This window comes from Camelus dromedarius, chromosome 22 (genome assembly GCF_036321535.1).
Source record: "Camelus dromedarius isolate mCamDro1 chromosome 22, mCamDro1.pat, whole genome shotgun sequence".
NCBI classification, from domain to species: Eukaryota; Metazoa; Chordata; class Mammalia; order Artiodactyla; family Camelidae; genus Camelus; species Camelus dromedarius.
In genome coordinates this window covers 22,989,485-23,012,713 of record NC_087457.1, presented here as the reverse complement: position 1 = coordinate 23,012,713, position 23,229 = coordinate 22,989,485, and the positions used below count along the sequence as shown (strand labels likewise).

The following is a 23,229-nucleotide window of genomic DNA, read 5'->3' as shown; positions in this document are numbered from 1 at the left end:
CTCATGTACAGCACAGGAGGCATTAAAGAGTATTTACATTTCTAAATCACACAGAACCATATCTAACAAAAATACAGTTTTAAAACTAAAATAGCATTCTGCAACCTTTGTAATTTTCCATGATCTTTATCATGATCTTTGCATGTCACAATTGTTTTTTGCTCAATGGTTTACTTTTTCATAAATGTTGACTGGCAAAGGAAAAAACAAGCAACTACAATCGAAGTCATACATAATATTTAACACTATAAATCAGAGCTAGGAATAAAAATAACTATTTTTGTTTTATAAAAATATTAATGCTCTTTATCATTTAAAGAACACAAAATAAATAACTTCAAATAAAATGCCAAATTATAAAAAGGTTTTTTCCATTACCTATATGAATGTGTTGGTTACGTTAAATCTACTAATGGAAAATGAAAACAAGAAAAGCAGCCAATTTTACCAACCAAGAATTATAAACGAAAAGTTTCTGAATTTATGAGTATGAATTCTTTCACTTTTATAAGTCAAATTACATATATATACTAAGCTAAATCTAAAAAAAAAAAAAACCCAGAACAATAAAACTAAGGATTTTAGGACCAATGGAAAAAATTAACAAAAGGTGTACACCAAAACTAAGCAGATTGTTACCTGGCGCTTCATTGCATGCATTTCTGTTAGACTGCTGTAGTATTCTCCTAGCATGTGCTGTAGGAAAGGGCAGACATAAGGATGAACATAAAATGTGTATGAATAGTAAAGACAGGGTCTATAATATGAATAAATGAATGAAAAAGAAATAAGCAAATTTTTAAAAATCATTTGCCTGAACTGAAATGTTATCACAAGGTATGGTTTATTCTCTATTTAAAAATCATCTCATCAGGGAAAATATCAAAAGGTTTGCTATAAAGTTGTATTGATGTGACTGATGATAATTACAATCAACTCCCACCATTCACTCTTAGAAGCACACTCAACAAGGTGAACCTCCTACAATTCCCGAGGGAGAATAGGACTGCACAGTTCAGTACTAGCAGCCATATACGCTACAATCCAATGATCGTTTAACAAAAACCACTATTACATGCTATGAAGAACTTCAGGGTAATGGTTAAAACCAAAATTGAGTCTTTTTAGAAAGTGAATATGTAAATACACACAAAGGTATTTTTATATTATTCAAACATTTTTCAGTTCACCAAAATTTGATGGTTATATTTTTCTAAGTGACAGTAATAAAGTCTGAAGTACTGTTGACCCACCATCAATTATTTAGATAACTGATATCCAACTTATTAAGCTGTAAACTTAATGCCCTTCCCCAACCTCCACCCAACTGTTTACTGTTTGAAGATATCACTATTTGATAAAGTTAAAGAAATTACAAAATTCTGAAAAAATGCTCGGGTCAGGACAATAGAAATGATGTATTTGACTGAAGGATGCTGGACTTAACAGGAGACCAGGACTGAAACTTGAGATCTACCATTTTCAAGCAATATGAGCCTGAGGAAATCATTTCAAAATATGAATAAAATGTGATGTTTCTTTTATGATTACAAAAGTAATAAATACTCATAAGTTTTAGAAAATATAGAGGAGTTCAAAGATGATAAAACCACTATTTATATTTTGACAAATTTTCTTCCAGTCTTTTTTCATCCAGATTTTTGTTTAAACATAGTTGGACTCATGCTGTTCAGTCAATACTAAACCCCAATTTATTTTTACTACTTTTGTTTCCTTAGGATGGATGCCTACCAATAAAATTACTGGGTCAAGGGCATGATTTTTGAAGCTTTCCAGAAAAATTGCACTAGTTTATACTACTGGCCCTTTATAAGAACTGGGAAAAAACAGGTACCCCCTCTGACCATGTTTCCTCATCTGCAAAATGAAAATAAAACCAATTAACAGGATTATGAGGTTCAAATGAGGTATTTGTTTAATTTGAAAACAGTACAGCATAATACAAACTGTAGCTGCTATTATCATTTTCATCAGAGGTCTTATTGACAGCTGAAAACTGAGTCTATATTTATTGCCTCCCTCCCCATATTTCTTTGAGATATACTTATTCTTTATAAACCAGGAAAGTGCCAGTATTTACTTAAACTAAAACAAGTGACAAATACATATGACTCCATTCACTCAATAAACATTCACTAAGTGCCTACCATGTGTCAGGTCCCGTGTTAACATTCAATATATAAATATGAAAAGATGTTATCTGCTACTAAGGGACTCAAAAAGGTGATACACACTTAAACAGGTAAACACTATTTAATGCGATACAGGAAACAAAAGAGGTTTACACAGGCTATACCAGAAAACAAAAAGGAGAAATGCTGTCTCAGCCCAGATAGAATTTGGATGCAATTCCAGAGTTGCAGAATTAAGATTTTATTTAAGAGTCCAGCAGTGAAAACGTCTTACAAAGAGCAAAAAAGGACTTAAGGCAGAAAAGACAGATGCTGAGGGGAGAAACAACACAACGGATACGGGAAAACTTCAGTTGGGTGCCACTGAGAGTCAAGTTCAAGGTAGAGGGTAGCGAGAATCCGTCTGGAGAGGCAGGAAGGAACTAAATCTCTGCTGGCCATATATGTTACATTAAGGCATCTGGACTTTCTCCTGCAGGCATGGTGAAGGCCAGAGGTTTTAAGAAGGGGAATGACATGATTTTGTATCAAATTCTTATTCAGGTAAGATTTTCAGAATTTCAAATTAGGAGTATCAAATTAATGTCAACTATACTTTGTTCAGAATTTTGTCAAAATGTGTCAAAGGAGAGTAGTACAACCAAAAAAAAATTTCTAACTTACATTTCTTGATATCAAGAATTGTGTACTGTAATCTCTACTATAAAACCTTACAGATGATAGAGAAATGTAAAAGATAAATTTTAAAACTTGTTTTAATACAGCTTTTCAAATCTAAGATGAAGTCCTTAAATGAAAACAAACCAAAGAACATACCTGAAGATATTTCTGTAGACCTACTGTATTTTATTACTTTTTCCAGCTGTTCATGATTCTTTCTGCTGAACACTTTTGCTTGAACAGGCTCTTCAGTCTGGGCTGAATGTCTGTTCCTACTTTTGCAAGGTTCACATGTGCTAGACATACTGGCACTTTCATACCCTTGAGTAAGAAAAGTAACAACTGTTATCAGCTGCAACTAACTCAAACTGAAAGGGAAATTGACTTCCACAGTGAAATAATAGAGATAACTCAATTTAGAATGCTGCACAACATTGTAAAATGATTATAAATCAATAAAAAACGTTAAAAAAAAAAAAAAGAATGCTGTGAAGGCCTGGTATAAACAGAAATCAAACAGTAAATAATGTGTCTTGGAAATAATCTTGCAATACCTGTGGAGGTACAGGGTAACAGTAATAAATTCTCACACTTCACTGTCCTTTGATATTCATCTCAATAAACACATCCCAACTCAAACTATGTATGTGGTAGGCCTTCTATAACCTGATTCTCTATTAGACTCCAAGTTAACAATTCTTCAGTATTAGGAAATATAAGAATCACATCTAATCGTTATGTTCATAAGAGAGTAAGGGGTATTAAATAATCAAATGTCTGCTTTCATGTACTTTTTGTGTAACACGGTTTAAAAAGTCATACCCATCCATAGGTTATGTGTATATTCTACTAAATTTTCTCTGTTTTGTTACTAATTTTTCTACATTTACTTTTTGGTGTAAAGCACAACGTAGGAACTCAACTGTATTTTGTTTCACGTGGAAAGTTGACAATACCTACCCTTTTCCATTGAATTAAAATACAACCTTTGTCAATATATTAAATCTCCATATTTATTAGGCGTTATTTCTAGGCATCCCATTTTTTAACTTATCTATTCCATCCAATGCCATTTTCACTCTTTTAGCCACATAAATTTTACAGTGTGTTTAAACATCTGGTAAGGCAAGTCCTACCCAGCTTCTTTTCTTGGCTACTCTTGGACACTTGTCTTTCCATTATAAGCTTTGAGAATTTTTCCTCCAATTTCAAAAATAATCCATAGGGATTCAAAATGTAGTAACATTAAAAGTATTTATTAATTTAAAGAGAACTGATATTTAGTAATTTTATACATTCTCATTTAAAAACATGGTTTTTGTATTTGTTCAATCTTGTTTCGTGTTCTTCAAAAATTTTTTATGGATCTAGTACTTCTTGTTAAATTTATTCCTAAGGATTTTTATGCCCCAATAGCTTTGGATATTACTATGAAAAGAATATTCCACTTGCCCCCAATTCCATTTCTAATGGGTATTACTCTGGTAAAGAAAAACATCTGCACACTTATTTCACAACCACTTTAAATAGCTAACTCAGTTACTAAACAGTAACTACTCTACTTAGTTAATAGCTTAGCTAGATAGCTGTTTTCCAGTGTCTTCTTGGACTCACTTAAAAAAAAAATAACAAAATTTGTTTCCTTCCCTTTCAAGTATTTATTCCAATTATTTAATTGCTTATCATAGTATTTTCCAAACAATGCTACCTAATGTTGGTGGTAGACAGGGAATCCCTGTTTACGTCCTAATTTTGATAGAACTAGCTTTGGAGTATTTTACAGTGGTGCCTGTGATTGACATTAGCTAATAGTCTTTATTATATTTAAATAACTGCTTTCTTCTTCCAGGTATATTTTTATTAAGAATGACTTAAAATTTTGTCGAATCTACTGCTATAATTATGTGATTTCTGTCCTAATGTGCTTGATATCATAAATCATGTTGAAGATTTCCTGATACTAAATCACTATTACATTTCTCTAATAAACCCTACTGACAACAGTCTAACATTCTTTTTTGATATATTGGCAAAATTGCTAATGTTTTACTTTTAAATATATATTAATAACTGAGATTAAATCACTGCTTTCTTTACGGAACTGTTTGCTACCTCTCCTTTTCACCTTCCCCTACACAAAGGTCTCTAAACTAACTCCTACGTTGTTTCTACAGTTTTCTTTGGGTAAGCTACACCAAAAGCTTTTCATCTTGACAAGTGAAGAATCTCTTGTCTGAGAACAGGATTCTTGAGTTGTAGTCCTTTTTTGTCCATGGATGGGTGTTATTTCACTTTCTTTTACTTGTTTACGTTATAAACAATCTCTGAGATTTGTCCTTAAGCCTCTAATCGTTTCCCTCTCGATTTTACCTCTGTTTTTCTTTTAGGCACTTTACTAGTAATCCTCCAGGGAGAGAAGGCAATTTAATAGACATTAATAATACTTCAGAGTAACACTGGTGAGGCCAGCTGGTGTAACAACATCAACAATAGATGATGTTCATTACTGTACGGGAGTCACCTCACTCCATCATTCCTTCCCGTGCCCCCATTCTGTTTTCCTCAGCACAAGTGGCTGACATCACTAGAAGAAAGTTTAGTTGTGTCTCCACTGTAGGGAAATGGCCCAGCCATGGTACCCTGGAGACTTTCCATGTATCCACACAGGCCACACAGGTAAGGACTGAACCATAACTGAATCAAAGTCTTGGCAGGAGGCCTTATGAGCCTCCTGGAACATGAAACCCAGGGGTTTCCCACCTCCCCTGGAAGGCAGTCATGAGAGAATTTCTCATCTCCTCCCAGGCTCTGATGAAATATGAGACCTTTCTGCCTCACCCCAATGGTAAATCTCCATTCTACACAGTGGCTTAGCTGTAATACAGCACTGGCTCCTCAGCTATAGGGTGTCCCGCCACTCAGGCTGCAACTGTCATCTGGTCTGTTCTGTTTCAGTGCCGCCCTTATGGTCAGTAGAACATGGGACACATGGAGCTAGCACCTTTGGCTACTCTTCCTTTCTCTGCCTTTGTAAGCCTCAATCTAAAAAAGGCTGTTTCTTTACTGGTCACATCTGTCAGGCCTTGACTTGCCCAAGGTTTGACATTCATTTTATCTCAGTCTTCATTAGTGAGCAGTAAGAGTGGAGGAGGGAAGAAATGAAAAGATTCAGAGCTGGGTAGAACCCAGAAGTTAGTACATTAACAGTCCTACCCAACTTCCCAAGGAAAGAACAAGGACCATCTAGACTATATGCTCCTACTCGTCTAAAGAGAGAGGGGGCCTGGCAGAGTATAACCAAGTTATGGTCTGACAACTGAAACGCCCAATAAGGCAAGAAATCACGCTCAACTCATAAAGCCCGAATTTGAACTGAAGTTTAAAAGATGATTATTACGTAACTTGAAAAATCCTACTTTGCATACAAAGACCTTCTAAAGCGTACCATCACTGGTACATTACTATCATGGGAAGCAAAGTTAAATGAAGATTTAGCATGCCACTTCTGAATGATTGTCAACATGCTCAAAAAACAGATAATGAACAGTTCAGTCTAGTAAATTCAGGACAGTATAACTGACTGTATGATCTCTCTCAGGACAGCAACTTAAGTCTCACTGTGCTGGTCTATTTGTCATATCCTATGTCCTTCCCCAGCTCTCTCATCTCTTCTTGCTTTATCCTGACTCTGTACTACTTTTCTTACTGTTACTACAATTTGGAATGCTTTCCAATCTTCTATTGACCTCCATTCCTACTTCCTTCAAGGCAGAGTAAATACTCTTTTTTTCTAAGAAATCACAGCTATTCCTATCCTATAAAGAGAACAAAAGCAACATAAATTAGCAGTCTAGCTCAGCATTTCCCAGAGTTTAATGTACATATATTCATACTAAAACATCTGGAATCTCACTAGCATGCACAATGAAAAAGAATGCATTCTGATTCAGTTGGTATAAAGTGGGACCCAAGAATCTCCATCTCTATAAGCTCCCAGATAATGCCGTGCAGCCTGCCATGGGTCACATCTTGAATAGCGAGGATTTAGCTAATCTGATTTTGCTACATATTAGTCTGAGTCTGCATATACTGGTTGGGTTCTGCTTTCAGGCCTTTCATTTTTGTGTGTGCACCTTAAGCAGGGCTCTCACTGACAGATGGTCTTGAATGCCTCTTGAACAGATGTGAATGCGTGTTTTAGGCAGGTATTTTTATACTTAAATATGAGGGAAGAGAACAAATAGATTACAATATAAATCTTTGCCCTGACGTAAAAAAAGCTGAAGTGTATATCTGGGACCATAATTCTTCAGAATAAAAGGGCTTCAAAACTGCAAACACAACAGAATCTCTAGGCTCAGGTAGACACGGCCACATGCTAGCAAAGAGTCTTCTGAGACCCTGCTGCTTACAGTGTGGTCCACAGACTACACTGTCAGTACTGATCAGCAATACTTGGGAGCTTGTCAAAAACGCAGCCTGTCAGGTCCCTCTTCAGACTGACTGAATCAGAATCTGACTTTAAACAAGATTCCCAAAGAAATCTGTATTAAACATTAAAGTTTAAGAAGCATTGCCCTAGCGTACTCAAATTAACTAGCTTACTAAGAGAATGCTGGGATAACAAATGTTAGTTTTTCTTCATTTATTCATATGACAAAAAGCATTTTTGTGGGGTCTGATAATAGGGAATAAAAAGTTCAATGAGTTACCCAAAAGGCCTCTTTCAAAATGGTCATTATCTATTTAAACGTTCTCTAGTGGCATCAAGAGTGATCACGGAGAAGGCACAGTAGTTGTATTTCATTCATCTGAATGGCTTCAGATCCTTGATAATCTACTAAGTAAATGAGATCCTCCCAAATCTACATAACTGAAAAATTATCTCAAAGATGATAATGTATAAGCTGAAAAACTGTTACCCCTGTTCAAATGTGCTTGTTTAACCATCAAATCAGATTCTCCACATGGGAGTAGGGGTAGGAGGCCAAGGACTTTAGGATACATGAAGCACTTAAAAAAAAAAAAAAAAAAAAGCATGTGTTCTTTTTTACATCTATCGTTTTCATCAGAGTTTTCAAGGGTTCCATTACCCAAAATTGGTTGAGATGAACGCCATAGAAGTTTACAAGTGGATTTTTTTACTGCAGTTTCCCAGGACCTTTACTGTACTTACAAGTGTTGTTGAGCTTCCAAGAAAAGGAATTAGCCTAGTGCAGTGATTATTCACTTTTCTGATTACATGTCTAGAATATTTTGTTCTTAAGTAAATACTGTTTCCTTGAACACAGAACAATCTTTCAAGGCCACAGACAAAAAAAGTATCTCCTGCAAACCTGAAGGAGCCTCCTTTAGCTATAATATTCTAGATTTTAGCCAACAAAACTATTTTTAACCTATTGTTAGACTTCAGTAAGTTCAAGGATCATTAAAAAAAAACTTTTTTTTAAAAAGCGGCATGCAGTTAACACTATAAAGAGAACTTTGATATGATACTCAATGGCAAGATTCAATAAAATACAGGTTAATATTCTACCATATTAACTAAGGTTGAATTCCTGAAGGACTAAGAGCAAACTTTAAAAAAGTGGTTTCATCCGTATGCTATTCAAAGATTGCAATGTAGTTAGAGGCCCACTTTTTAAAATGAATCCATCAAAGATCCAGCCAGAAGTTATGAAAAAAGTGTTGCATTAATATTAAATAAGAGAACAGTAAAACTTCTGAGCTCACGGGAACCATATATATAAGAAATACAAGTTTTAAGGACAAAAAGTATTAATAAATGCCATATTTTAAAACATCTACAACATTAAGCCCTATTTGATAAATTTTATTTAAAAAATTTTTCAACGGTAACTAAAAATGACTCTGTTCAAGTAGGCCTAGAAAAGTATCTATGCATCTAGCCACACTGAAATTAAATATGTCAACATGTGAGAGTAAGGTTACCAACATTTATGCTGATCAATATTTAACAAATTTCAATACTTACCAATATTTTTAACTCTGCTTTTCAGCTGAGTAGAATGCCTCTTCTTACTCTTTGCTTTGGGAGTTTTATCTTTAGATGCCAGGCTGGCCTGCGCAGATGCTTTTCTTGTCTTGAATGTTTTAGTTACTGTTGTTGGATCTACTGGATCAGGCATACTGCTAAAGCTTTCTAATGACTCTTCATCAAACTGGCGTCTTCTCCTGCTGGTGTCTAATTGATTTTTGCGATTACTATTTGTTGTTTTCTCTACAGACACTGTAAATCCAGTCTTAACAAATGGTTTTTCTACTTCACCTTCTTGGTCATATAACCACGGTGTCCTACTGTTCTCCACCTCCTCTTCAGGCTGTTTTTGATTCCTTACCAATGAAAATAAGGTTTCATATATTACAATGGTAGATTTCTAAGTCTACTGAAAACCCCAGATATACTTAATTTATTGTCTACGAGTAGATTCAAGTAAATAAAAGTATCAACAGGCTACAAAAATATTCCCACAAAACATGCATTAAACATGTAATATTATATAGGCTAATGTACTAAAGTACTTTAAACTTTAATTCTGGACCTCTCTCACCAAACCATTTTCACCAGTGGAAGTTCCTAACCAAAGATCAAACATTCATGAGGGATAAGAGTAGAAGTAGAGGGGAATCAAGGGAGGATGGGACATACAAGGAAAAAACTCAAAAAGCTTAATAGGAACAGCTGAGAAGGAACCGTAGTAGAGTTTGGGAACATACATGGATCCGTGTCACCTAAAGCAGTTCAAATATAACCAGAATTTGTTGAAAACAATTGGCCATGCAACTAGTAATTTATTTCTCTGAACATTTAAGTCTAGTTTAATTCTGTTAGTCTACGGTCACTTTCCAAATTTTATCCACTCAACATTGGCACCCGTTAATGTGTTAATAAGTAATCACCAGTTATCTAAATTTGGGGAAAAAATAGGTAAAACAAAGTTAAATGGGTCTGCAGTACTTCTCAGAACTTTTAATATGCCAATGTGCTTTATAAATGTCTTAGAAGGTAACATGGTAAATAAAATGTCCAAAACTTTTTATTCCAGAACCTGACATGACAACAGCATGCTAAGAATGTGTATAACTTGGGAGACACTGACCTATAGGGAGCAGCTCAAGACGAAGATCAGCAAACCTATAGTTTGCAGGCCAAATTCAGCCTGCTGCCTATTTTTGTATTGCCTGGGAGCTATAAATGATTTATATATACATATATATATATATGTATATATACATATATATATACATATATATATATATTTTATTCTTAAATGGTTGAAAAAATTAAAAGGAGAAAAACAGTTTGTGACACATGAAATTTATATAAAATTCAAATTTCACTGCCCATAAATCAAGCGTCATTAGAGCACAGCAACTCATCTGTTTACATATACGACTGCTTCTGGGCAAAAATGGCAGAGAGAAATGGTTGTGACAGACACTATGGCCTGCAATATTTACTATCTAGGCCCTTTCAGGGAAAATTCTCTGACTTCAGCTCAAGACTACAGTGTTTCATCTGACCTCCTGCTACCTCCAGCCATTTAATTCAGGGAACCTATAATAGTTGAGATTTAGGAAAGAAATAAGGTCTAATCTGAAGTAGGTCAAGTATCTAAAGTAACATTAGATAACCAAATCCAATTTTTTTTTACTGTCATATTATATACAAAATATGGGTAATAAGAAAGTAGGGACCTTCCAAGAGAAAGCTATTCACTGAAGTTTTGAATAAGTGTTTCTTGCTTATGATGGAGATTCATTCAAACATCATTTCTGAATGGCAACTGTGCACTAAATCCCTTCTTAGGCTCTTATGATAGAGTATTTTCATGGAGCAACAAGGAGTCAACAAGGTTAGGGAGGTCTACCATAGGGTTCCTAGAGGCGAATACAAAGTTGAATTCTAAGAAGTTTCAGTTAATCAAGTAAGAAACCAAAACCAAAAAGCTCATGATTTAACAATTAAACTGTCAAAATGCTAATTTAAGAACCTGAGACAGGCCCAAACACAAAAACTAAAGGGGAAAATAATGAAAATAATTATATATTAATAAAGGGCTAGGAAAGACAAAATCACAGAGAAACTTCTGACTGAACATTAGGCTCCAGTGAACTCCAATTTTTCATCTTTTTAAAGATTTTTTCTGAAGAAAATAATACTAACAATAAAAAGGCTATCATATTTTTACCAGCTGGCTATCAAAATCACCTTCTGGATTAAAACAATCATTAAAAACATTTCTTATTGAGCTATAAAAAATGTTTAGAGAATGATTAACCTGAGCCAATTCAATAAGTCTTTCATACTACTTGAGTCAAAAATTGTAACTGGGAGGATTATCATATTAAAAAATAAATATGAGAAACAGAGGAAAAGAAATCCTTACTATGACTGGTAACATGTATCGCTAAAACTTCCTTGACAAGAGTCGCTTTTACAATCTAACAGCACTCCACACTGCATCTGGATGGACCTTCGGAACTTAATCTAATCATGGGCTATGAATCAAATAAAAGAGCCATCACTTTATAACAACTATCCTCCAGCAGTTAATATCAGTTTCTAGTTCTCAGTCAGTGAACTGGTAAAACCTTAAAGATAGATACCAAATCAAAGCCAAAGGCACTCTTTGGGTTAGGTCATATCCTTTCAAAATGAATCTCACAGGGCACCCGGACCGAAACTCTGAACTTCCCTCGTACCAGGGTTAGCAGCAGGTATATGTGTGAGAGACATCAATATGAGGTGCCAAAGCTTCAGATTGCCAATGTTATTAAGCCAAACAACCACAAACATCCTCCCTAATTACATTTTCAAATTACATATAATCAGATGTAATCACAAAGTGATGTTTAAAGCAAATAATGGATTATGTTCACAATCAAGTACCTTTGTTTTTCTGCTCCAACAGAAGAACTGCTTTCAAAAGGTTTTGGAAAAGCCATGTATTCTGTTTTCCCTGAAGGATTCTGGGCTAATGGTTGCTGCTGTTCAGTGGGTGTAGAAGTATTCTGAGAAAAATCTCCAAAATTAGAAGGAAATAAAGGGCTGAAATTCATACCTAACAAATAAAAACAATGGGCAAGACAACAATAAACAAGCACCTTTAGCCTTAACACAAAATTAAAAGATAGTTTTAATTAAATGTGTGCTTCAAATCCACCAAAACAAAAAATTGTAATTAAAATAAACTAACACTCATCTATTCAATTACTGTTCTTACAGCTCAGTCCACTATGTTTTCAGCATTGATGATACGAAGATAAATATTGATCTCTACCCACTTAAGAGCTAAAAGTTAGAAATAATAGTACCTGACATTTACCAAAATATTACTGGATGCAGGAGTCTATTGTAGGCCCTTTACATGTTACTTCATTTAGTGCTCAAAACACTATGAAACAGAAATTATGTTCATTTTACCAGTGAGAAAATGGGCTTAGGGGTCAAATGCCTACCTAGTAAATGAAAGAGCTGGTTAGATCTTGGGTCTGCATGACTCCAAAGCTTATGTTCTTTCCACTTGACTTTAATTGGGAAGTAAAATATAATTAAATACTTACCATATAATGCTGTGTCAGAGGTATTTGCAAAGGGCCACTAATAACTTGGGGGAGAAGGGGATCAGGGAAGGTTTCACAAAGTTGAACTAGATTGTGAAGAATCAACAATCTTACTACAGGGTTGGCATGGGTATGAGGCATATGATGATGAAAAGGAACTGCATATGCAATTTCTTATATTATTTCTTACTTAAAAGCCTACTCAAAAAACATTTGCAGCCAATATTAATCTACACTAGTGAACTAAAAAGCTCGTGAAACTGTTTAACGCCATTGCTTATATAATCCTGTTATTTTTTATACACGCTGATATATGGATATTTATACTCACGAAGACCTCTCAACCCTTTTTCTCCCTCTGTATTCCCTGGCAAACACCTTCAACTCCTCCCTCTTCACCACTTAATTTATTCTATACCCAGAATATCATTTACATTACTCCTTTTTCTGTACCACTACTGCCAAATGCCTGAGGTCAAGCCGTCATTCCTTCCCAGATATTACTGCACCAGCCTCCTATTCACCATCTACACACTGAGCTCTTTCTCTCCAATTCCGCAACACTACCACTAGTGCAATCTTTCTAAGATATAAATCTCATGCTACCCCCTGCTCAAGTCCTTCAATGGCCCCACTAGTCAGCACCAGAAAGTCTAAGCTTCTCTGCAGAGCGCAAAGGCCCCTGGGCTCTCCGGCCACATCACCTGCTCTTCCCCCACCACGGCCCTGCACTCTAGCCACACTTGGTGACCACATTCTCCAAGTGATATACTGCTTCACTGCTTTGTAACTCTAGGTGTGCCCACTGATCAGGAACCCCTTTCCCTTCTAATCTCCCTGGAAATAAATTCTATTCATTCTTTAACTTTGATACCACTTTTTATGGGAAAAAACAATTTGCTGACAATCTCTTGGCCTAAGGAAAAACAGGCCACTCACCTCATTTGTACCACTGCTAAAGCACCCACAGCCCTGCACCAAACATTTACTCATGTTCTTAGCTTCTTCACAAGACTCTAAATTCCTTAAGCATGAGCCTTACTCATCTTTGAATCCTAATCATTTACATTAGTGTCTGGCACATGATGGGTACAGGAAAAAGTCTGAATAAAAGCCTAAACTAAATAAAATTACATATAAACCTAAACCAAGCACTCACCTTTAGTGTAGTGGTGTATCTCCCTACCAAGAAGACATGAAGTTCCTCTACAAGAGTGTCATCTTATTCAACTCTCCTCTCCTAATGCTTTACACAGTACCTGACGCACAGCAGCCAGTAGACAGGTTAATTCCCTTTCTCCTTGATAAATAGTTGTTGAATAATTCGAAGGTATGAGACTAAGCAATCATTTATAATTTACTTAATTTCATTAATGACCATATTAAGTGTTCACTATAAAGAAACGATGTGAAAAAGAGTTTGTAACTTTCTTTGCAAACATGTCCTACCATTTCAAAAGGGACTAATGAAAAAAATCTATGTAATAGACAAGTGATACTCTCAAACACTTTGCATTTATTTATTCTCCACTTACATTTTCAGCCACTTACCTGGTGCAAACGATGAAAAATTAGTAAACCCTGGCAGGTTAAACAGATTTACAGGCTGTGCTGGGAAGCTGAAAGGACAAAATAACCCAGGAGAAGGAGGGTGTGATGCACCACTGCCTCTGTCCTTGCTTCCAGGCTTTTCTGGATGCTGATTTTGCTGGCGCATAAGTTCATTGAGCATTTGTTTCAACCTATAAAAATTTAAGTAGTTAGTAATTTAAAGATCAATTATATTACCATCTATTCAAAGTACCTTCAGAAAGAACACATGACTCAACAGTATGCAGAACAAACTGACTGCTCTGATGTTTACTACAACAAATATTTGCTTGTCCTACAGGCTCAATTCAATAACCTACTCTTTGGAACGAGAACTGCACTTAGGTAGCACTTCTATCAGACAGTACAAATAATCATAACTAACTCATTTTTATTGTTGTTTACAGCTTTACTGAGGTCTAATTTACACACTATACAACTTACCTAATGTAAGTGTAAAGTTGAATATTACAAATTTTTAAAAGCAAGTCAGGTCCATATTATTAAAAAGGAATACTGGGCAAATCACTGCTTATAAAATTCCCAGGTGACAGAGAATATTCAAATATGCTATGTGGCTCATGCCTTTTTCTAGAGGTAACAAAACTCCTGCTCAGTTTCAGCACTTACTATACAGTCTCACCACTTCTAAGAATCAGATTACCTTTGGACGTTATTCTGTTGCCACGTTAGCTGGGTATAGCACTGGTTCAGCTGGTGCATTATCAGGTGTACTTGAGGAGATGCAACGTTGCTGGGCATGACACTGTAGGGGCCTGTGAGAAGGGTTTGCAGCAGACAAGACAGAGTCTGTGGAAAGAAAAATTTTTTCATAACAGGCACCGAAGACTTGAGAAAAATGTGTTCGAAAACGGGATAAAAAAAAAATTTACTTCCATAGTAAACTTTACCTGCTGGTCTTGCATCAAAGTCTGACAAATATTAACACTGAAATCAAGTTGTTTCTTTAGCTGATTAATTTGTTCTTGCCACTGTTCTTTCTCTTCTACATAAGAGAGCTCTGACACCCAACGAAGGTTCTCCTGACGTTGCATGCTGATATTCTGTTGCCTTGTCTTAGCTAGAGGACGATAATGTCCATCTGCTGAAAATGGGCGATTGTTCTTCCACCTAACACAAAATTTAAAGCTTTGGTCAACATATGTAATTATCTGGTTTTTAAAAATCTAGCAATAAACCCTTATACTCTGTCCACAGGCCCATATTCTCTTTTTAAGTTCACAGGACTTAACAAGTATGGAAAATAGAGAGGGAAATATTTTGGACTTCCAGCCTTGTAAAGTATCATATTTTTTACTCTTTTCCAGTATTTTTTCATTCATGTTTTACAAGGATATGTCTACATAATTCTGTATTCTGCAAAATGAAAATAGTTACTGTATCACAAACATTTTTCCATTCTTCATGCTTTAAGCTTAGCCACATAACAATCTATCAAGTGGAACTACCTAGCTATCTTTTAATCATGAAACATCTTTCAGTTACAAATAACAATGTAATGAATATTCTTGTTGACAGACCTTTTTCACTATCTATAATTTTTAATTTTTGCTTAATTCACCAAAAGAAGAACAAAGATCAAAGCTTATGAATCTTGATGCAGTCTAGCTGGGATCTATCTCAATGACATGGCAATACTCTTGTGATAAAATAAGTAATACATCTATTCTTTGTCCCACGTTCCCAGCACAGAGATCCTAAAACTCTTGGCATCTCCTGAGTGAAGATTATCTTTTGTTATCTATAATGATCCCCCGCTTCTTAGCAGACCCTAGGTAGCTTCATGATGGGGGCTGGTTGCCAAAAAAACCAATCAGGTGATTAGAGAGTTGGAACTTTCAGCCCCATCCCCCAATGTCCAGGGAAGGGAGGAGTGGGAGACTGAGCTTAACTGTCAGCGGCCAATGATTTAATCAACTATGCCTACTTAACGTAACCTCCATAAAATCCCCCAAACAAGGCGGTTAGGAAAGGTTCTGGACTGTGACACTGAGGTGCTAGGAGGATGATGTGCCAAAAGAGGGCACCTCCCCCCAACCTATACCATGCCCTTCACATCTCTTCCATTTGGCTGTTTCTGAGTTGTAGCTTTTATAAGAAGTCAGTAAAACCAAGTGTTTTCCTGAGTTCTGTGAGTGGTTTTAGCAGAGTATGGAACATGGAAAGGGGTTGTGAGAACCCTCAAATTTGCAGCCAAGTCAGACAGAAGTGTGGGTACCCTGAAGACTTGAGACTTAAAAGTGACATCTGAAATGGGGGCAGCCTTGTGGGACTGAGCCTCTTAACTTGTGGGGTCTACCTTAACTCTAGTCAGCGTAAGAATTGAGTTACACTGTAAGACACCCAGTTAGTTCAGATAATTGAATTCTTTGGTGTCAGAAAGACATTGAGACCCTTCAAATCAAGCAAAAAATTAAAACAGTGAAACTAACCTATTTTTAGTTTCCTTTACATTGTAAGAGTTACGATTTGCACCGTTAGGAGGATACATAGAGAAGTTATCATTGGAACTGGCATCTTGTTCTTCCTCTTCCTCCTCCTCATCTGTTCGAACAACCCCTTCAGAAAGGTAACCATCTTCATCTCCTTCTTCATCTAGTGCACACTGGGTAGAACCTCCCCAAGTTGCCATTGTTCTAGAGATTAAGAAACAAAAAACATGAGATCATTCCAGAAATGAGCTAAATACTTTACCACCTACTATGTGCCACATATTGTAACAAAAATACATGTATATAAAATGTGTGTACATAAAATTTCGTTTAGTCATAGTAACTATGAGATGGGTGGTACCCTCCAACAGCTATTATATGGATACATATACTCTGCCTTCCACAAAACAATTATTTAATTAAAATAGTAATCCTATCCCCTGGGACCTTCTCCTAAACTAAACCCCTCTCAACTTTCAATTTTCCTTGATGGAGAGCTTTCTAGATCAGAGCTGTCCAACAGAACTTTCTGCAATAATGATCTGTATCTGTGCTGTCCAATATTGTAGCCATTAAGTACACATGACTATCGAGCACCTAAAATGTGGCTGGTGTGACAGAGAAAATGAATTTTTAACTTAATTTATTTTAAATTTAAAGAGCCACCTATATCTACTGGTTGCCACATTGGAAAGCACAATCCCAGGCCCATTGTTCTCAAACCTAGATGCTTATCAAAGCTATCTAAAGAAACTTTTAAAGGTACAAATGTGTGGTACTCAGAACAGAATAAAATGTTGTAGATACAATTCGATCAATAAAATGCATACTGGCACTCGAAGAACAGGAAAAGTTCTTTTAAGAGGAAGAAAGAGAGTGAGGTTTGGTAGAATGTTCCAGAAATGCCATCTGAGGACAGCAAAAAGTAAGATCAAAACAAATGTGGATTCAAAATTTTAGATCTGAATACTACTAAATAGTTAATTAACTGATTTTATAGATGACAATTCTTTTACAAATAGTCTAAGTATTTCAAACGTAAATCCTAAAAACTAAATGTTTTACGTAATAAAATGTTTTAAAATTCTTAGAAAACTTACAAATAGTACGTGCTTGATTTAAGAAAAAAAAAAAAAAAAAAAAAAGCTTATTTCTGGCCTGACAGAAAAGCACTACAAAGCATCAACCATCTTCCTTTTGTAAGCTTAAAACTTAACTAAGAAAATAAGGTCTATATACTCAAGAAAATCTGTATCATTGTTTGATCAAGTACCTTAGTAATTAAAAAAGAGAGAGAGAAAGCTGATGCTATAAGAAGTTAGAAGACAAAGTAGCTGGATTTAAACTGAGTCACAAAAGTGATGCTTAAACATGAGCCTCGCAGAAACAGCAGGTTCGTGCTGTGATGCAGAGGGGAAATGAGGGTACCCAGGTGATGTTTCAAAAAATGATTTATACAGCACTCTTACTTTTCTGTTCTACTTTGTTGAGGTGTACACAGGTTCTCAGATCCATCACTTCTCAATGAAACAGCCACTGGAGATGCAGTTTCAGCTAGGCCTTGCCTCCTCTGATGTTCAGCCATCAAAGCTTCAAGCTGCTTTCTCCTCTGTCGCAGCTCTTCCCTTAACATTTCATGTCTTCGCATTTCTGACCACAACTGTTATTTTAAAAATTAGAGCCAAGTTAGTGTAGACGTTTGGATTTGTTTTAGCCAAAAACAAGAGGGTAATACTACTGTCAATACCACTAAAAGTATCTATTTTCACTCTATCCTTTTATCCTGAGATACCTATGAAGACTAAAGTAGCATTTTAGAAATGACTAAGCAAAAATTGGGCAATCACAGATTCCTAATGAAAACAACTAGCACCCAAATATACTTTACCAACAATTAAAAGAAAGTTACAATGTTTTCTACAAATCATATATAAATAAAATTCCAAAGGATATAGGTCTTTCTAATTGAAATGATTACTATTTGCTATAACTGTCCCTTACATACAACTCTGCCACATATTTGCTAATAAAGAGCTAAACTATTTTGAAAAGATCTCAATTACTTTTTGGAAAAAATTATTTCTTCCAACAACTAAAAGACAAAAAAACAGGCTACATTTAAAAACATGTTTCACCGATATTCAATTTTCCTCCTTAAGATGTGACTTAAGACTCAAGAACAGCAAAGTACAATACCTCATTATCGACTACTGAAGAATCTTCAGGCTCAAAAACAGATTTGCTGGTACTGGTTTCATTTTCATTAACAGCTGGGGTTGAAGTAACAGCTGGCATATATTTTTTTGTGGGACAATTACCTGCACTAGTGGCTGATAGCTAAAAAAGGGTTAGTAAAAACTGTTACAAGGAATTAAAGCAATTATGTCAATTTCATAAAAGCAATTATTTATTACTTCTCTAGTGCTCTAGTACAGTATTTAATTTGTTATTACCAGACCTCAATTGCTACCATGATCCAAAGAAAACTCCACATAAAGAAACAAAGATAAAAACACAGGCTAAAAATTAGACCAAAAGTAACCCCTCTACAGAACAAGAGATATGAAGGACAAAATGTTATTATGGAAAATTTCATATATTCAACCCAACCCATGCATTTATTCATCTGGACATTATTTAGGTTGAAGACAAGAAAAAAAGATTAGATAGAGTAAAAAAGGTTAGGTGTCTAGAAAATAAAGTTATATGAGAAATACCACTTGATGTTTCCCTTTCTTTGAAAATAAACCTGACTGAAGAATAAAGCCAACCAATAAATTGTAGGGAAAAATCTCAAAAAGAACTTATATTCCCTCTCAATAAAACCCTACTCCTGATTACCTGACATGGACAAAGACTGCTCACTCTCTGTTCAATCTCAGAGACCCATGCATAGGGTACTATTTAATAAGTAAAGGTATATACATTTAATATTTGAACTATAAATAAAGTATTTTAAATAATTTCCCTGGAAAACTCATGATGGTTTAGCATCTTTACTATGTAGTTGTAGTCCAGTAAAAAAAATGGAAATGCTTGTCTCTTAAGTGCAAAGTTCAAACCAGAATATTTTAACATAATAAACAGCTATACTCATGTTCTAAATCTATAGCTAGTTAGCCCAATAAGTGAGAGTCAATTATTACATGCTATCTTTCACAGTGTAAATGAATATCCCTAAGTCATTTCATTAGTTCATCTGTTTCATTAATCATAAACGTAATAAATACAAATCCATCAAGTCACTACCAAAAAAAGACAATACTTTCAATTGACATTAGGTCTGAAATAGCTTCCTTCTGACATATGAAAAGAATTTCCTAATTACCTGCAGGTCAGGACATGCCTTTTGCAATGCTTGAATTTTCTCTTGAATCTCAATCAGTTTCTTCCTTTCTTCCTGCAACTGTTTGAGCTCTCTCTGTTGCTGCTGTAGTTTAGCCTCATAAAATTTCTCTCTATAATTAAAATGACATTATACTGTGGACTCCAGTAAATCTGGTAATACCATTAAGCATGATGTAACATAGTACCTAGCAGAGTACCTTCTCTCTCATAGGGACTGAATTTTAATGACATGAAAGACATAAGCCTCACATACCTTGCCTTTTCATTTACTCCAGCATCTTTCTGTATTTTATTGGCATTGCCTCTAGTGTTATTTGCATTTTGTTTGGTGTCTTCTTCTGGATAGAAATCATCCAAATTTGAAGTATTGGCAGAGATAACTCCTTGATCTGCTGCATCATCATCCTAAAATAGCATTAGTATATTAAAATAATTGTGATAGCTAAAGACAGTATCCAATTCACACCACAGTAAGTATCACTAGGCTATAAAATTTACATAAACTTTAAAGCAAAAGAGAAAATACATGCTTTTTAGAGAGTAATGAAGTTCATCCTCTACCAATGGTAGGAAATAACTGGAACTAGGAACTCTTGATATTAGATAATTTTTCTTAAGATGTAACTTTTACATTAACAATAAACAATGTCCATTATCACTTGTTCACTTAAAATTTTATATTTCCTCACATTGGTTTTTCAGTTTGCCAAACAAGTGCCAACAGCTCACAATTCAAAAACTAATGAGAATGTACCAAAATCTGTCATGACTACTGGAAAAACAACTGAAGTTCCTATCTTCCTAACAGTAGATCCATATCTTCTGTTGAAATTAACAAACATGCTTATTAAAATGGGAGGTTGGGGGTAATCTTGGTATCTTCTTTAAAATATTTACCACTATAGATTTTATATATATTTATTCATGCTTCCTCTGAAGACTTCAACTGAAACTTCAACATTTGGAAATATCATTTTAATAAAACCTTAAACAGAGCTGACTCTTAATTATAAAACTGTCTATAATTACTTTTAAGTTTGTAGACAATGGTATTCTCTCAATCTATAAATGAACCTAATTTATTACTAAAATGGGTAAGATTAGAAAGAAATTGAGTTGGGACTCAAGAACAGAGAAACTGAATCATGAGACATTTTCACACAATAAAGATGAGGGAAAAAATGTGGGGGGAAAAAAAAACTGCCTGAAGCTGCAGATGGTAGCATGAGGTGCCTAAACAACTGACATAAACTCCAACACTAACAGAAAGTAACTGACGGAAGAACTATTGTTTCAACACACGTTGCATCACAGACTGAAGATCTAAAAGATGGACACCTGGAGGCCTAAAAGACACAAGGTTTCATAAGGGCCATATAGCTGTCCAAGCTAATCTAATCAAGAAGAATACTAGTAGTTTTACACAATCCTAACTATGTAAGTGTTAGACCGTCCTCTGAGTCTCATGGGAAAGAGGACCTAACAGGTAAAGGTTCTACCCTAAATAAAGTAAGAAAAATGTATAGATCTTAAACATATAAAAACATGAAAGTTTGGGATCATTTTTTTTATAGCTCTCCTTCAGGACAAGGCCCCTTAATCCCTCTGGGATGCACCTGTCTCAATTCTCATTTATGTATTTCAGATCTTAAAGCACTCCCTGAAGCAAAAGAGCTTCATTTAACATAGCCTGAAATTAAGCTAATTCATCCATAAGCCACCAAATTATTTGTATTTCTGATCTATTATTCCCACTCTGTATAATACACCTGAGGAAAAGAATCTCAGCGAAAAAATGAGAACGTAATTAACAACTCCAATGACGTTCAAAGACAGCACAACCTATTATTGTTATTTGCTTTAGAAGCTGTTTTAATTTGTTCAAATAGTAATGATATACGATCAAAGTTCAGAATGTAAAAGACATTTATAAAAGTCTCCTTTCCTTCACTATCTCCCAACTGATGCCATTCTTCATGGGTAACCAATGTTATCAGTTTATGTATCCTTCTACAGATATACTTTGAATACATAAGCAAAAATACATCTGTGTGTTTAAACACCTTTGTTTTTATATACGTTTATGCTCCTTTTTCCCCCCAAAAGCCCTTTTTATAATAGGAAAACCTTGAAAAAGCCAAGATAATTCCAGTAATGATTAAGCAAGCTATACAGCATGTCAATATAATAAAATGTAATCAAGGGTATAAGGAAATGAATCCATTACCACTGCCCAGATATCAATTAATACAGACATTCTGGAGAACAGTTCAGCAGTGTTCATTAAAATTAAAATGAGCATGACAAAACAATTCCACTTCTTCATACCTGCTCTTGAAAAACACAAATGCATCACAAAGCTTGTACAAGAATGTTCACTGGAGTGTTGTTTCCAAATAGTGAAAAACTGGAAACAACCAAAGTATACATCAAAAGGATGTTAGACTGAAGATGGTGGAGTAGTAGGACCCTGAGCTCATCTCTCCCCACGACTACAACAAAACCACAACTGACTGCTAAACAACCATCAAAAAAAAGACTGGAACCTAGCAAAAAAGGTCTTCTTCAATGGGAAACATAAGAGGGAGCCACAGCAGGACAGCAGGAGGGGCGAGTTCATGATATAATCAGGCCCCATACCCTCCAGGTGGGTGACCCACAAGCTGAAGAAAAATTAAGTCGCAGAGGCCCTCCCACAGGAGTGAGAGTTCTGAGCCCCATGTCAGGCTCCTCAGGCTGGGGTTCCAGCATTGGGAGGAGGAGACTCCAGGACATCTGGTTTTGAAGGCCAGTGAGGCTTAACTTCAGGAGCCCCACAGTACTGGGAGAAACAGAAACTTCATTCTCTTAGGAAACGTACTCAGAATCTTGTGTGCACCAGATCAAGGGCAGAGGCAGTGATTGCATAGGAACCTGAGCCAGACCTGCCTGCTAGTTTTGGAAGGTCTCCATGGGAGGTAGGGGGCAGCTGAGGCTCACCCAGGGGACATAAAAGCTGGTGGAAGACATTCCTGGAGTGTTCATCCATATGAGCTTTCCTGGAGGCTGACATCTTGATTGGATCATTAGCACCAAGACCTAGCCCCACCCAACAGCCTGTAGGCTTAAGGGCTGGGAAGCCTCAGGCCAAAGAACATACTGGGTGGGAACGCAGCCCCAGCCATCAGCAGACTTCCTGAGCCACAAACACCTCTAGACAAGCCCTTAGTCACGCCCCTAGCCACCAGAGGACCAGGACCAAGTTCCACCCAGCAGTAGGCAGGCACCAATTTCTCCTGCCAAGAAACCTGCATAAGCCTCTAGTCTAGCCTCATCCACCAGGGGGGCAGATACCAGAAATAAGAAAACAACAATCCCAAAGCCTGTGGAAGGAGTCTACAAACACAGGTCAGACTCTACCCTGGGACCGGGTGGACCCTGGCCCTTGGGTGACAAGA

The 23,229-nt window shown here is 35.9% G+C and overlaps 1 protein-coding gene across 18 annotated transcripts in view; it reads right to left on the bottom strand.

Moving 5' to 3' along the window:
* PCM1 (pericentriolar material 1) overlaps nt 1–23,229 on the bottom strand; it is a 79,540-nt gene that overhangs the window by 25,715 nt on the left and 30,596 nt on the right. For 9 of the 18 annotated variants that reach the window (XM_064477506.1, XM_064477507.1, XM_031440233.2 and 6 more), the window contains 12 exons: nt 20,046–20,197; nt 19,773–19,902; nt 18,641–18,781; nt 17,914–18,104; nt 16,445–16,648; nt 14,903–15,122; nt 14,656–14,801; nt 13,953–14,143; nt 11,728–11,899; nt 8,809–9,167; nt 2,970–3,134; nt 640–696 (listed from right to left, as the gene is read on the bottom strand). In XM_064477506.1, the coding sequence (XP_064333576.1) occupies nt 640–696; nt 2,970–3,134; nt 8,809–9,167; nt 11,728–11,899; nt 13,953–14,143; nt 14,656–14,801; nt 14,903–15,122; nt 16,445–16,648; nt 17,914–18,104; nt 18,641–18,781; nt 19,773–19,902; nt 20,046–20,197 (2,128 nt within the window). The remainder of the gene's footprint in view (nt 1–639; nt 697–2,969; nt 3,135–8,808; nt 9,168–11,727; nt 11,900–13,952; nt 14,144–14,655; nt 14,802–14,902; nt 15,123–16,444; nt 16,649–17,913; nt 18,105–18,640; nt 18,782–19,772; nt 19,903–20,045; nt 20,198–23,229) is intronic. The other 9 variants (XM_064477511.1, XM_064477513.1, XM_064477512.1 and 6 more) reach the window with 3 other exon arrangements.